Source organism: Balaenoptera borealis, assembly GCF_965194805.1.
Source record: "Balaenoptera borealis genome assembly, chromosome: 21".
NCBI lineage: Eukaryota > Metazoa > Chordata > Mammalia > Artiodactyla > Balaenopteridae > Balaenoptera > Balaenoptera borealis.
This window is the reverse complement of record NC_138880.1, coordinates 20,042,566-20,059,458: the sequence shown is the minus strand read 5'-3', so window position 1 is coordinate 20,059,458 and position 16,893 is coordinate 20,042,566. Positions and strand designations below refer to the sequence as shown.

The window sequence follows — 16,893 nt, the reverse complement described above, 5'->3', positions numbered from 1 at the left end:
TACTTTAATATTTTAGTGTAATTAGTTATTTGAAGTTAAATATCTGATTATATTTTATATTTATGAAAAAATAAACGTTTTGTTTATGAATTTAACAAATGTATTGGGCCACATGTGAGAAATGGCTAGGCAGTGCTGGTAAACACTATCAACGTAAAAATAATTCCTGGTCTCCTGTTGAGGAAGCTGCTCCAGGTAGAGGAGCCCTGTCCTGTGAACAAGAGGATTCTGGATTCTGCCTCTGATTAGCTAAGGTGACTCTGGGCAAGTAACCTTTTGAGACGCAGAGGTGAAAGGATTGGGCTAGTAGATGTCTGAGGTCTCTTGCAGTCCTAATGTATTGATTCCCGGTACTAAAATAAAACCCATGTTATTCATGTATAGTGAAAAGGCAGTATGTTTTAAACGGTACCTGGCAGATATTTAGGGGTTCCATTTAAACAAGAATTCACATGCAGTTCAAAGATTTTTTTTTTTTTTCCAGCATGGATATAGCTTTGACTCTAGCATGAAGAAACTAGCTTTCTGAGCGTTGGAAGCATTTGGGAGGCTACTCTGGGCTTTGTGTGTTCATCCCCAGTGCTGTTTCGGCAGTGGGGGCGTGCATGCATCTCTAGCCCCACATAGGCTTTTCCTGGGCGTCTGTCCTCTGGGCCAGGAGTGGAGGCCGGTGCCAGGGTGGGAAGGCAGATGGAAGTCATCTGTGTGGAGGGCTCATGTCTGAGAGGAATGCAACGTGTAGTTTGGTGAAGTGTTAAAGGGCTGTTTTAAGTGTTTTGAGGGTGCATAGGGAATTGTTAGGTCCTTTCAGGAAGATATTCTTGAGCTAGTTCAGTTTAGAGATGCTTTGGCGTTTATAGTAAATCTTTTTAGGAAGAATGGTCCACCGCAACGATGTCTAAGCTACTGAGACTGTCCATTATTTCAAAACTCAGATTTTTATTTTTAAGTCCTTTTGAAGTCAGACTTAGGAAACTCATTTTATACGATTTTTAATTAGATACTTTGTTAAATTAAATGACAACCTCTGGTAATTCTAAGCAACATTCTTAGTTTGGTGTTTATAGATACATATACATGAAAAGAATACATTTATTCCTCCTTGATTTATGGGAGACTTTTATTGTGCACTGATCTCCAACTGCCAGAAAACCTAGCATAAAGTTTCTTTAAATAACATTTGCCTTGCATGTAAATTGGCTGTGTAATTTTGAAATTAGAAGTTTTTCTGATATGTGCATTGAGAGTAAGTCTTAGCTTTCTATTTCCCATGTGTGGAATGGAAGCCTGTCTTTCAGGCTTATGGTGTGATGCTGAAGTAAGGTGATAGAATCATCGCGTTGAAGTGGATCCCAGTACTGGAGAAGAAGCACTTTTCATCTTAGGAACCTTGCAGTTAGGATTTCCATATTTTCAGTACTGACACTTTTACTTGTTGATGAGTATTAAAAACTCATTTTTCCCCATGATAATGTTTCATGTGCAATTCCCTCTAATATCACTATTCACCTCTTAACACATTTCCGTGTATCATGGGGAAGGGGCCCAGCAAACCGTCACTGGCCACAGGCTTTGTGTTTATTGTAGAGAGTTGAATGAGTGAGCCTTTGCGTTGTGTTGTAGGCAAACCCCTATGTTTCTTAGTCATTTCAGCAGCACCCAAAGGCTCTGAATCTGCCTCGTTCTGTGATGAGACAGTGCTGGAGAAATGTGCATTTTCAATGTGCTCTGTTGGTCTTGAGACAAATTAGGCCTTGAGTTCACTGAATCCTTAGGTTGCCGGCAACCTCCCAGCTGTTTGGTCGGGGTTTACCTGAAACTTCAGAAAGCTTCTTCTGTTGGAGAAGGAATTTGACTTTAATTTGATGCAGGTTGAGTATAGCTCCCCATTATAGAGGTTATATATTGGTGATAGCACGTTAGATAAAAGGAATGGTGACTTATCTAAATGGAAATAAATTGATATTTTTTTCGTTGACTGCTCTGGGCCAAACCCTTTGCTCAGGTGCTTTATGTATATTATGTCGTTTAATTTTCTCAGAAATGTTCAGGTGCTTTATACACTGTCATTTACTCTTGCCAGTAACAATGGGAAATTCATTAGCTACAGTTTAAAGCTTCATAAGTGGTTACTTAGCACACACACATAGCTGGTAAGTTGTCAGATTGAGATTCAAACTCAGGTCCTCTGACTTGAATCCTGGCCCTTCCGGCTCCACACACCACAGGCTTTCAAAATTCTATGGAATGTTGGTTCTGAAAGGCAGAACAAATCTAATTTGTTAAAGATTCACTTTGTAAGTAGGTTAAAAGTTTGGTTTACTTTTTCAAAGGTTTTTCTGGGGGATTACGTTAGCCGGTTTTATGGTAGAGGGAGAAGATCTTTGTGTCCATCGCCTGCTTTTTTTGGCCAATTTTAGGTTGCTTTCCAGTGTTCTCTTAGGATATTGCCCTATTTAATTTAGTTTTTAATACACCTAGTGTATGTCATCAACATGGGGCTTTACGTATCTCTAGGGGAAATTATCCACTTATGACTTTTTTAAAAAATAAATTTATTTATTTATTTTTGGCTACATTGGGTCTTCGTTGCTGCACGTGGTCTTTTCTCTAGTTGCGGAGAGCCAGGACTACTCTTTGTTGTGGTGCACGGGCTTCTCCTTCAAGTGGCTTCTCTTGTTGTAGAGCACGGGCTCTAGGCACGTGGGCCTCAGTAGTTGTGGCATGTGGGCTCAGTAGTTGTGGCTTGTGGGCTCTAGAGCACAGGCTCAGTAGTTGTGGTGCACGGGCTTCATTGCTCCGCGGCATGTGGAATCTTCCCGGACCAGGGTTCGAACCTGTGTCCCCGCATTGGCAGGCGGATTCTTAACCACTGCGCCACCAGGGAAGTCCTGCACTTATGACTTATTAAGCAAAGAAAGAATGGTCCTGGGGGGCAATAGGCAACGTATAGGTTAGGAGCATCGATTTTGGAGTTTGATGTGGTTTCACATTGTAGCTCCATCCATTCATTGGCAAAATGACCTCAGGCAAGTTGCTTAGTCTCTGTGAGGCTCAATTTTTCTTTAATGGGAGAATACAAATTATAGCTTATGGTGTTGAACTTTGTTCTTTGAGCAAATCTCAGGCTCTCATTTCCTACATGTAGAATGAGAACCTTTATTGGGTGCTGACTTTGTGCTCTATAGGACGGTGACTGTTGGGATTTAGAGACGGAAAGACACAGCCCCTGGCCAAACCTAGTGCCTAGTACAGTGGGTAGTATTAGAAGGTGAACAAAAAGGGACTGTTAAGTCCTCAGTTGGGAGTGTGTATAGACTCCCTGTCCTGCTCACGGCAGAGTAGGGTGGTGGCGATGGGGAGAGTTGTCAAGGAAGGGAAGGCTTCTAGGGGAGAGAGCATGTTAGTCACTAGCTGAAGCTTAAAGATCAAGGATGAATGGAAGGGTATTCTGGGTGGAAGGAATAACATGTACAAAGATGAAGAAACATTCTCATTTAGGGGACGCGGGGTAGTGAGTATCATGGGAGCTGGGGGTGCAGAACCATGAACAGTAAGGAGCAAGTTGAAGAGGGTGGCAGGGCGGCCACATCCAAAAGGCGTTATTTGGAAGAGTCGACTTTATCTGGGAGACGGAGGGAAGCCTCCTAGCCCAGTTTGGACTTTAGAGAGATCGCCTTAGCAGTGGGCTGAGAGGTGAATTGGATATGGTTCCAGGCATCCCAGAAATGACGCAGCCTGTACTAAGGCAGATGGAGAAGGGCGAGAATGACATCCAGAGGGGCTTAGGAGGTAAGAAAGGAAGCCCCTAGAAATAGCTTTCATTGTGTAAGTTGGGTGCCTGGGCACATGGTGGCGAATATGAGAAGAGCTGAGTTTTGAGATGGATGGGTAAAATTAATCTGATTTTTAGAAACTGCTTCACGTTCTTCTGCTGTGAAATGCGGTATGATGAAAGTATCAACCTTGTAGGGTTATTAGGATTAAATGAATTGATACGTGCATTTCGAACTTATTTTTCATTCTGTAAGGGCTGTATGTTGATCAGTAAAAACAACAATAATATTATTGTCAACATTGTTAGGTCGAGGTGCCTGGTGGACGCTAAGTGAAGCAGAGGAAGAAAGAAACTGAATATATGGGGAACTTGGGAGAGAGTGTTGGCCTGGACATGAGGACTTGGGATACAGTGGTGTTTAGGTGGCAGTGGAAAGAGTGGACAGGATCGCGTGGGGAGAGTATATGGTGAGAAAGCTTACAGGGCCAAGTTGAGGACCCTTGTGATGACCAGCATTTGAAGGTATAGAAGAGCAGGACCCAGAAATGGAATAACCAGACAGATAGAAGGGAAACCAGGAGAGAGCTCTGTGGGAGAAACCAAAGAACGATGATGGAATCATCGGCATTGGAGACCATGTAGAGGGCCTCTAGGAAAATGACTGAAAGCTGTAGCTTGAATTTAATTTGTGGCATCAGTCACCTTGGGAACAGTTTCCCTGATGGGGACAAAAGGCAGATCATGACAAATCAAAGAGTAAACTATGAAGAGTTTAAATTTCTTTATAGTAAAAATGAGAATTAAATGTCCATCTGGCATATCTGCTTAGGCAGAAATTGTGCCTTTCTGCATACCTGACGCCACCAGGAAGTGGTGTGGGGAAGGTATGATCTGGACTGAAACCTTCATTATTTTTTCCACAGGGTTCTGCTTCGAAAACTGCAACCATCTCAGGTAGGAGTCTAGCCAAGCCCAACTGCTCCATTTTGAGGAAAACACCTGGTCCGAAAGCCAAAGTGGGGCCTTCTGTTTCTTGTTTGAGGCGGAATAGTGACAGTAGAAATCTCAACTCTGATCGAGCCGTATCTCCGCAGAGGATAAGGCGTGTGTCCAGTTCTGGTAAGCATAAAATAACTCAGTTGTGTTTTATAGCAGCTTATGAATTATTTGAATGTAAAATTAGTCCTATCAGGAAGCAGAGAGACAGGTTTTGGTTATAGAACTCTAATGCATTGTGTCACTAAAGCATTTAGCCTTTTGTGGACCAACATCTTGCACAGGGAAGACTGAAAAAGAAGTCTAAGACACAGCCCTGATCCTTGAGTGATGTAAAGGCTTGTTGGGGGGAGAGAGATGTGCATAAAGCAACGTGAAAGCTATTCAGAAGCATGCATACACACACACACACACACACACACACACACACACACACACACACAAAATTGGGCACTGGTTATATATGAGTCATTTCACTTTTTTTTTTTAAGTTATTTCTGAGATATACATTTTAAAGTAATAACTAGAATTATGACTTATAACATTATACCAGAACATATAAGATTTTTAGAAATTTCATGTAATGTCTATCATTTCACTTTTTAAAAAAATATTTATTTATTTATTTATTTTTGGCTGTGTTGGGTCTTCGTTTCTGTGAGAGGGCTTTCTCTAGTTGCGGCAAGCGGGGGCCACTCTTCATCGCGGTGCGCGGGCCTCTCATTATCGCGGCCTCTCTTGTTGCAGAGCACAGGCTCCAGACGCGCAGGCTCAGTAGTTGTGGCTCACGGGCCCAGTTGCTCCGCGGCATGTGGGATCTTCCCAGACCAGGGCTCGAACCCGTGTCCCCTGCATTGGCAGGCAGATTCTCAACCACTGCGCCACCAGGGAAGCCCTGTCATTTCACTTTTAAATGTTTTACAGATGGTTAACTGCTTAATAATACTGGTGTGATATACTAGTTTCATAATGTGCCCTCATCATGTTTGAGGAGACTAGTTTTTTTCTTGAATTTTACGGAAAGGTGTATTATAAAATCTTCAGGGATGTGAGGGTGACTAAAAAGTTAAACTTTTCTAATACGAACTTTGATTTATGTTGGTTTGTATATTAGAAGTAGTAAAGTCATGTTCGATTTATAAAATTTGAGAGCTTCCAAAGTAGCTGTTAAGTGTCTTCCTAAATTGGCAGAGGTTTGCGTTTCTCTGTGTTAAAATAAGAACAGGAAATGGGAAAGGCAGCCCTTTTCACAGGGACTAAGACAAAAAGCCTGCTGGCCATTGCAGTTGAGCAAGCGCACTCTGCAGGGAATGCCCCTCACTTGAGCAGGCGCAACACTGAGCAAACGAAAGGCATGTCAGACAGATTTAGAAGTACGTTCCCTTATAAAAATAGTGACTGCTGTTGAATGGTCTGGGGGAAAAAAAGTGCCTCAAGACTTATGTGTTCACACATGTGAGAACATTTTGCAGAAACTAACAAAACCAACTAAATCCTCAGGGGATCTCTTTACCTGTCTACACCTTAGTATTTTTAGGTTTTATTTTCCAATCCTGTTATGAAGCTGTTGTGTGAGAAGCTTATAACACTCAGACGTGTCTTAAGGGTGATTTACTTAGGTTCAGGCCTAAATAAATCAGGTCTTGTGCATCAAGGTCTTGAGGGTCCTGAGGAGCAAACCCAGGAAGAGGTATGGCTGGCAGAAGAGGGGTTTGCACGCATTTCCATTTCTATCCCCAGAGGAGCTGAGTGGGAAGAAGGAATTTGTCAGCTCCAAGTGTTCATCCTTTGGGAGGAAAACAGAAGAGACGCTAAAGACATTGGGAGAAGCAACAATCCTTATTTTGGATGTTGCCACAGTTTGGGGAGTTGGGGCATAAGTGAGATCAAAGCTTCGGTTCTTACTGTCGCTGCCGTACAAGGCTTATGGATTTTCCAGATGACGGGGAGCCCCTTCCTGCTTGGGTGTCAGCAGCACCTGTGGCTTGGCGGCCCAGAGGGCCCTGGCCGCTGGCATCCTGGCCTGTTGTTAGGAGTTCTGCGTTCTAGCACCGCCATGGCCCCAGGGAGGTGCACGAGCTAGTCGTTTCCGCTCCCTGGGCTTCTGTGAAGTAGGAGGGTTGGAGAATGTCAGGCTCCATCAGCTTTTGCAGTCCTTATCTTTCTAGGGGCAGTTTGGAGCTCACCTAATTTCCTGAGCAGTGGCTGCTACTAGTGTGATTCTCTGGACCACATGGTGCTCGAATCCCAGAAACCCTGAAGCGCACACTTTTAAGAAATTAGGCCAGTACCCAGGATGTATTGTAAATGATGGGATTCTTTTATGTAGGTGATCCCACCAAGGAGTGACACAGTTTTGAAGTCCCTTTACTGTATGCTACATAATGCCATGCCTTATAGAGGGGAAACTAGGTCTGCTTGGTCTTAATGAAAAGACAGGAAATTTATTGAGCTTTTATTAACTTGTGTAAATAAGTTTAATAACTAAGCTATGCATTCAGAGTTTTCAATCCAAGTTAAAAACTAAATTATCTCTTACCTGGTGATTTTCCATATATAAATGGAAAAAAAATCAGTGTAACCAGAAATTTTGTGGATTTGCATTTGAGTTTTTTTATTTTAATGGTTGGAAGACTAACTTGATTATGCTGTGTTATGTTTTTAAAATATTAATAACAACTAACTTGTTTGGACACTCACAATAGATTGAGAGGTGTTTTGTCGTGGAGAACAGGAAACTTAATCGTCACAGAGTTAAAAGTAGAACAGAAAATCAAGAAGCAAAAACAATGTGCTTTTGGATCATTGAGCGCATATTGCCATTTACTGTACAATGAAGTGTTTGTGTCTTAGAAAATTGAAACCAAATGGATATCCTCTGTGCTCACACAAAGTTAGTCTCCTGAAAGGTAACCAGCAGGAATGTTCCAGCCAACTTGGGGTTTTCAATAAATCCTTTCAGAGAACTAAGTAGAAAACCAGACCTGGAGTTGAAATTGCCATTTTCTTGAAGCTTTGAAATGAATATGAGAAAGAATTGTAATTAAACCCAATGGCACTTTTCCATTTCACTTGTCAAAGTCTGGCAGTTCTAGTGTACAGCATGATGACTGTAGTTAGCTCTGCTGTGTAATATATGGGAAAGTTGTTAAGAGAGTAGATCCTAAGAGTAAATCTCATTATGAGGGGAAAAAAAAGTTTTCTAATTGCATCTAAATGAGGTGATAGATGTTAACTAAACTTACTGCGGTAATCCACTTCACAATACACGTTAAGTCAAATCATCATGCTGTACACCTTAAACTTACACAGTGATGTATGTCAATCATCTCATTAAAACTGGAAATAAAAAAGTAACTTAAAAAAATCTGGAAGTTTATCTGAAACCAGATTATAAGTGATTGTAACAAACCAGATCCAAACTATCTTTGTTTCTTTGGAGTATGTATGTGTTTCAACCACTTAATTAAATAAGATGAGATAAACAAGGAAAACTATTTCTAATAATAATTATAATGCCAGTGATAGAAGCTCACACTTATTAAATGCTTACCAAGTTCCAGGCTTTGTCTTTATCATTTCACCTATAAATTCATTTAATCCTCATAAGAGTTCTGTGAGGCTTATCTGCATTTTATAGAAGAGGAAGCCATCACAGTGAGGTTAAATAATTTGTCAAGGTTATGCAGCTAGAAAGTGGCAGAGGTAGTACATTCAGACCAGGTAACAGGACTCTGGAGTCCATGCTCGTAACCTTCACGTTATTAGTCTAAAGAAAACACTTTCAGTCTGACCGTGAGTTTTGGAAAAATTCAAATTCTTATGCTCAGATGGATACTTCGGAAACTGTGGCATTTCTCTTTGTCGGGCTCTTGGCTTAACATTCGATATCACTTTACCATGATGTAAATGATTTTACATGGTCATTGCAGATTAATGCTGCTGAATAAATAACTGCTTAGGAAATACTTGGAGATCCAGTCAGGCACCTGCAGAGAGCGCCTGCCACCCTCTTTCAGAGGTAATACCAGTTCTTACCAGGTTTTAGATTATAAATGTGTGTGTTCCTTCATGCACACATGTAATTGACCTGCCAGTGACCAGCCTGAGCCAGGTAGGATTACGGAAATAGAACAAAATATACCCCCCGCCCTGGGGCTCCTTTAAACTGCCTGGGGAGGGTGAATGCATGTTCCTGCAGCAACCGAAGAACAGCACAAAGGGATCTGTAAGGGGTGTGGAAAAGGCCCTTAAGCGCTTTAGGATTTGGAGGGAAAGAATGTTCAGGGGCCCATCTGATCATAGCAGAGCCTGAAGAAAGGCCTCATGAAAGAGATGTTTCTCTAGAAGAAAACTGAAGACCATTTCAAAAGGGTAAACCTTCGTGTTAATTCACTTTATTGTGGGTTAGTAAAATAAATTCCTCTCAAACCAGGAGTACATCCCAAACCTGTTAATGACTTGCCTACCCTTATAGGTTTCTCTTCTTTCCTGCTCAGTTGTTTTTGTAAACTGATTTCTTGTTTATTTAGTGTTAGATTGATTTTAAAATCATTTCCATTTACTTTTGTATCATTTTGGCCTTTCTAGGCAAGAGTTTGAGAGATAGCAAGCAAAATTATGAGAAATGTATTCACGCTTGCAGAAGTTAATTATTAAAACCCAGAAATGATCATCTAACAACTATTTCTAAAAGCCAACTTTAATGTGTTGCTTATAGATGTTTCTGTATTTGTATGTAGTTAAACCACGTTTTAAAGAATGTACCTCAGTGTTTCTTGCCATAAGAAAAGTAATACTAGTAAGGTGTTTTGAATGCTAATGAAAGCTGTTCTAAGCTTTCTGAATGTATAATTCTCACAACTCAAGAAGTATACGTACTGTGATTATTCCCATTCTATAAATGAGGATTTTGAGGTTTTGAAAGTTTAAGCAATTTGCCCAAAGTTACAAAGTTAATAATTGGTGGAGACAGGGAACAGGCCCGACAGCCTGGTCCCAGGGTCTATGCTTCTGACCTCCGTCCATTGCGTACACGCAGTAGTTCTGACACACTCACTTCGTCATTTAACAAGGATCTATTGAGTGCCTGCCTGCGCTGGGAACTGTTCTAAGTGCTGGGCATGAAGAGGTGCACAAAAGAGACAAATTCTTGCCCTTGTGGAGCTTAAATTCTGGTCGGAAAATCAAACACGTGGATAAAGTGTTTAGTGTGTAAGATAAGTGCTAAGGAGAAAAACAAAGCAGGGAAGGGAGTTAGATCTTTAAATAGGGTGACATTTGAGCCAACACATGAAGGAGGTGAAGGAGGGCAGTATTTGGCTCTCAGGTGGAGGGAACAGCAAGTGCGAAGATCAAGGTGAGGCAGTGGAGGGTGGAACCTGAGGACCAGTGAGCTGCCCTGTGTGTGTGCGGTGGGGGGGGGTGGGGGGGGCCAGGGACCGGGCATGAGGCCAACCAAGGAGGGTCTTAGAGGCACCTGGGAGACAAGCGTCTTCTCTCTTCTTCCTCATTAACATCGTCACTGTGAATTCTTGATCGTTTTGCAGGCATTCCACACAATTCTCACTTGGCAAGTAATTCTGAGAAGACTGTTCCAGATGTGGAATGACCCATAAACTGTGCGGTCTGTCTTATTTGTCCATTCAAGAAATGCTTTGAGCGCCTGCTGTGTACTGGGCAGCCTACTAGATCCTGAGAACATACATGTGACTTATAGGCCCTTTTAATGAGCTCACTAGTTGGAGGGTGAGGTGGAAGGCGGGTGGCTTCAGAAAACCATTGGAGGGCAACCTCTTCATTCTTCAAACCCCAGCTGAACTGTCCTGTTCTCTGTGATACTTTGCATTTATTACACTGTGCTATAATTATTTCCTTCCATATCTGGAAGATATCCATAAGGATGGAGCCCAGGTCTTAGTTATTTTTATATTTTCCAGCTCTCAGCACAGTGTACCTCTTACACAACAGGTGTAAAATGTTGTCTGGCTTGATTTGAATGGAAACTTGTATGAAGTACTATGTGTCCACAGTAAAGGGAACACCACTAACTCAGCCCAAAGGAAGACTGGAGAAGGGTGGTGACATTGAACTGGCCTTGGAATGTGCCCATAGGGGTTTGCCAGGCATGGAAGGTTGCTGGCTTTCCCTGGGGTGCAAATGTAGCCTTATGAAAGACCTGGAGTGTTTGGGGAACATGGTGGAGGGCAGGGTCAACATGCCTTGAGTAGGCTGTGTGTTGGGGTAAGTGATGGGTGAACCCCAAGGAAGGTCGAGGCAGATTAGTTCTAATAGTTTAGGCACAAACTTGTAAGAGTTACACCAGTATTTGGTAATAGAAAGCAGAGTGAGGGACTTCCCTGGTGGCACAGTGGTTAAGACTCCGCACTCCCAGTGCGGGGGGCCCAGGTTCGATCCCTGGTCTGGGAACTAGATCCCACACGCATGCCGCAACTAAGAGTTAGCATGCCACGACTCAAGAGCTGGCGAGCCGCAACTATGGAGCCCGCCTGCTGTAACTAAGACCCGACGCACCCAAATAAATAAATAAATATTTTTAAAAAAGAAAAAAAGCAGAGTGAAAATATTAAAAATGTTTTGGAGGACAAGGGTCTGGTCAGCTTCGCTGGTGGTGAACAGTCCCAGGTGTCTCCTCAACTTTCTTGTCTGGGTGGCCATGGGGTGAAATAGGAACTAGAGCAGCAAGAAGAAGTTGTCGGAAAGAGAATGATGGGATAGTTTGGGGCATGCTGAACTTGAAGAGACTGAAGACTTGAGAAAGCACCTCAAAGGCATGTGTGCATGTTTGAGGCTTAAGACTGTAAAACACGTGGAGGGTGAGGAAGCCTGTGGGAAAAGAGCTGGTAAAGAGATGAAGGACGCGGATGAGTGGCAGACAGGCGATGGGGCATCGAGTGTGTCCAGGGCACAGGCAAGGTAGTCTCTGAAACAGACACGGGGGTGCAGAGGGTGCAGATATAAATCCATTTGGAGATTAAATAGTGGGAGTTAAGAGTGCAGATTCAGACTAGCACCTGTGGAGAATGGACAGCTTCCTCTTTCAGATTTTCTGGCTCATTTTTATGAGGTTGGGTGATTTCTTTCAGGGGAGTTTGTGCAGATTTTATTGATTTATTTTTGTAGCCTTAGAAAGGGAAATAAACTGAAGACGGTGTTCAGTTTTGAGTCTCAATGACCTTGTTGTTCAAAGTAGCTCTGTTCATGAACCTTGGCTTCTAATGAGACTGGAGGCTCGTTACTGGAGGCTCCCCAGGTACGCACCTTGGTTCATATTAGGAGTTTTCAGTGTGAGTGCCTGGTGAGCTCACTCACGACCAAGTCAGTGCATTTGCCGATGAACATGTGAAGAACCTTGCTCATCTTTGTGGTACCTGGGAAAGGATGCAACCTAAGCCTTTGACTTACTACACTCTTAGTTGTGGGACACATGTTCCCAGGCCCGTGACTCAGGAAGTTATTTTTGTTTAATCTCCACCTGAAGCAGCAGACATCTTGTGAACATACTTGTAGAAACAGGTACTGACAGTATCACCATGAACACTATGCTTCTGTGTAATTCGAGTCATCATGAGAACCTTGTTTTGTGGGATGCTCTTTTTTCTCTGTCAAATTACTGCCCTCTTAAGAGAGACTTGCTGTGTTTCTCTTGTGACTCACCTGTACTGCCATGACTTTATCTTTTGAGTTTACTCTCGAATCTAAGCAAATGGTGATGGTTATGCAGAGTACAGTTTCTTGTACCCTACTGATACAATATTGCCTTAGCTAACTCAAGAATGTGACTGAAGTCACATTTTGCAATATATAAACGTAGAATATATACTACTGGAATTCTGCATTTTGGAAGGTAATTTGTTCCCTTAGCAGACTGAAAGTGTAAACTGTGCAAGCCATACTCCAGAGCCTGAGGAATCGTGGGATAAGTAAGACATGATTCGTGGCCTCAAGGTACCAGCCAAGATGGGGCAATGGCAAGTTCATCCCTCATCACATCTGTCCTTATAGTACTATAAAAAAAGAGCTGTAGGATTTCAGAAGAGGGTAAGATTACAAATATCAAATTTTGTTGAAATTCTTCCTTGGAATAATAATGTAGGTAATTCTGTAATATAGTAGAGGTACACCTTTATATTACAGAAGGGCCAGTCTTGGTTTAGTATCGATGCTCTCTGCTGTTTAATTTTTGACACTGAAACCCCAGAATTAAAAAATAAGAAGAATACATGTGGATTGAGGTGTTTTTCAGGACTTGGCTGGTACACTAGGAAGTAGAAATGAAGGCACAGTTGGGGTTCAGATTATGGAATATAAAGATTGAGGACAGTCAGTACAGGATGTATGGACACACGGAGGAGGGCAGGTGGGCAAGTAGGATGTGATGCATTGGTGTGCAGGCAGTCAGCAAAGAGAAGAGGTTCCGACAGAGCCCAGGTCGGTCCGTGTCAAGAAAGGAATGTGGGAGGCGTTGTCCCAAGCAAGGGGAACCTTACTCTGCCCCTCTCGTATCTTGAATTTAACCAGTTAATTTGAATGTCACATCAGGTTTCCAATGTCCCCTTCCCAGCAGGCTATTTAAAAAGTATAGCACTTTAGAAGTGGGAAGGGGTAGCGGGGGGAGAGAACATCCATAATCTCGTCAATGCCCAATAGTCTCTAACTTCACAGTTTATAGCTATTCAATGCCTTTTCTTTTTGCCTATTCTCATGCACATATGCTTACATATTTCTAACGGGGACAGACAGTTCCTACCGTTTTAAAAACCCCATACCTAACAGTCAGTAGGCACTTCCTTAGTTGATTGAATTTTCTTTTTCATTTTAAAAGGTGTGGTGCCTATTTTCCTAGATTCTTAAATTTTTAAATATTCTTTAAAAATATGGTTTAAAAGGACTGTAGTCGTCATCTCAATGTGCTGTGATTTATTTCTTCGGACTTCTTTGAACATTAGGTTGTTTCCAGTGTTTTTCAGTATGTTAAACAACTCTACACTGAAGAACTTTGTATATCAGTACTTACGCTGGTCAGGTAAATTACTGAGATACATTCCTTTAGGTGGAATCAGAGGGTGTGAGCATTTTTAAGACTTCTGGTACACGTTGCCAAGTTGCTCTTCAAAAATAGTGTGCAAGTCTGTGCTCCTACTCCGAGTATATAAGCGTGTTTCCCAACACCCTAGCCAATGTGTATTTTTTTAATTTCTTTTTTTTTTTTTTAACTTTGGGTTTGTTTATTTATTTATTTATTTATTTATTTATTTATTTATTTATTTATTTATTTATTTTTTATGGCTGTTTTGGGTCTTCGTTTCTGTGCGAGGGCTTTCTCTAGTTGCGGCAAGTGGGGGCCATTCTTCATCGCGGTGCGTGGGCCTCTCATTATCGCGGCCTTGTTGCGGAGCACAGGCTCCAGACGCGCAGGCTCAGTAATTGTGGCTCACGGGCCTAGTTGCTCCGCGGCATGTGGGATCTTCCCAGACCAGGGCTCGAACCCGTGTCCCCTGCATTGGCAGGCAGATTCTCAACCACTGCGCTACCAGGGAAGCCCTAATTTCTTTTTTTAATTGAAGTATAGTTGCTGTACAATATTATATAAGTTACAGGTGTATAATATAATGATTCACAATTTTTAAAGGTTATACTCCATTTATAGTTTTTATAAAATATTGGCTATATTCCCCGTGTTGACATTTCTAACACTCTTGCCAAATATTCACTGTGTAGGAAAGTGCAAAATGGTATCTTATTTTAATTGGAATATGCTTGGCACTCAAATATTTGCTGGATAAATGTAGATATAAGGGTCACAGTGCTGAGGTACAGGAGTGAGTGCAAGATCAAAACGTGCCCTCTGTGAAGTTACATTCTGGTGGGAGAGACAAGCTATTCATAAGTAAGTAAAGTATAAAGGATGTTTGACAGCGTACAGTACTAAAGAGAAAAGATACTAACGCAGAATGGGGGGTGTGAAATGTTGGGGTGTATGGGCATGGGAGAGAGAGAGAGAGGTAGCTTTTGAGTAAAGGCCTGCGGGGAGCCAGCTGTATGAACATCTGGAAGAAAATCACACCAGTCAGAGGAAGGAGCAAGTGGAAAGACCCTGAGGTGGAACTTAACTGACAGCTCTTTGGAGTAGCAAGGAATGAAGTAAGGAAAAGTGAAATAGGAGATGAGGTTTGACAGGTAGTGGAGAGGCAGATCATATACAGTCTTGAAAATCATAAGGACTTCGGCTCTTAACCAAAGTGACTTTAATTTTAACAGAATCACTGTTACAGCTGTGTAGAGAATAGACTCAGCAGAAACATCCAAGAGGAAGCATGGCTATAATCATGGCAGGAGACTGTGGCTCCACAGGGTTGTGGAAGGGTTGGGTGGGGGGATGAGAGGGGGGCCAGGTTTAGATATACGTGTTGAAAGTAAAGACAACAGGATTTGCTGTTGGAATGAGGGTTGAGAGTGAAAGAGAGGAATCAGAGATAACCCTCAACATTTCGGTGTGAGCCGTGGCAGGATGCTGCCGCAGTGAACTGAGATGGGGAAGGATGATGGAGACACGGACGTTGGGAGGTGGGTATCGGGATCTCAGTTGTACCGACATCACGTTGAGAGAAATAATAGGTACACACGTGAAAGTGTAGAGTAGAAAGTTGGATTTACAAGTCTAGAGTGCACAGGAGAAGTCTGGTCTAGGGAGATCAGTTTGGGATTCATCAACAGTTAGCTGGTATGTAAAGCCACTAGACTGGATGAGATTGCCCAGAGAGGAAGTGTAGAAAGAGGACAGGTCAGGGGGCACCTTTGGGGAATTGCATGGAGTCTCTGAAGTACCTCTGGGGTCCTCTTCAGCTTTAAAGGGCTAGAGAGTGGAGGAGAAATCACAAAGGAGACCAAGAAGGAACAGCCAGGAAGGTAGGAGGGAAGTCAGTGGAGAGTGGTGTCCTGGAGGCCAAGTAAAGAAAGCCTCTTAAGGAGAGAGGAGGAGTCAACTGCACCAAATGCTGTGGACAGGAGCATGTGTGTAAGACACAGATCGTTTTAAACCAGAAGGCTGTGCGTTTACTTAACAGGAAGCTAGAGGGAGGCAGTTCCTGGGTTGGTGGTTCAATTATGTCATCTTTCTGTCCTTCCACTCATCCTGCCTCAGCACTCGTCCTGCTTTTGTCTGTGACTTTTCAGTTAAAGTATGGTCGCTAAGAGTTCCAAGTGCTAAGTCCTGCTGCTGTGCACAGAGGCTGGGAGCGAAGGACCTTTCTCCTGACATGCCTGCCTACCTTTATCAGGGAGGGAAAGTCTTACTCAGCACCTTACCCTCTGGCACCCTTATCTTTAAGTCTTATTGGCACAAACCGGATCACACCCCTAATTTGAAGAAAGGTTAGGACCGCAAGTATTTGGCTTTTTAAACCCTTCTATAGGATGTGAGCAAGGGAAATGGGGATTAGGAGTGACAGTTGGGGAGCCAGGAAAGATGTGAGCCACGATAAGGTTAAACTGAAAAAAAATTGTATTGACTATTTTAATTTATTCTTGTTTAGAGCTTTTGCTTACTTATACTGTTAAGGTATATGATTCTTCGTTATTGATTTGATATTATCTGTTGCCCTTTGTCCTGTGTTTTACTGTATGACTTTTTATTTTGTGTACAGTGATTTAAAAATTTTTCCATTTTTATAGTCATATACATCATTTAAGTTTTCCTGTATTTTTATGCTTCACAAGACCTCTACTAAAAGAGAAGATTGATCTGTATTTAATTATCCTTAATTTGTATGGTTTTGGTTTCCTTTTTAATCCAATTTTAATATCTTCTTGGTGTATGATGAGAACTAGTAGCTAATATTTATATGTCACTTACTATGTGCCAGGTGCTGTTCTAAGCATTTAAAAATACACTCATTTAACTCTCACATGCACCTATGAAGTAAGTACCACTATAATCACCCCCATTCTTACATATGAGGACAAAAAAAAAAAGGTCATGAAGAACCTAGGGGTAAGACGGGAATAAAGACACAGACCTACTAGAGAATGGACTTGAGGATACGGGGAGGGGGAAGGGTAAGCTGGGACAAAGTGAGAGAGTGGCATGGACATATATA

At 42.1% G+C, this 16,893-nt stretch overlaps 1 protein-coding gene across 1 annotated transcript in view; it reads left to right on the top strand.

Moving 5' to 3' along the window:
- Nucleotides 1–16,893, top strand: part of MTUS1 (microtubule associated scaffold protein 1) — a 161,293-nt gene that overhangs the window by 60,223 nt on the left and 84,177 nt on the right. The window contains 1 exon segment of the mRNA XM_082374787.1: nt 4,702–4,897. Coding sequence (XP_082230913.1) covers nt 4,702–4,897 — 196 coding nt within the window.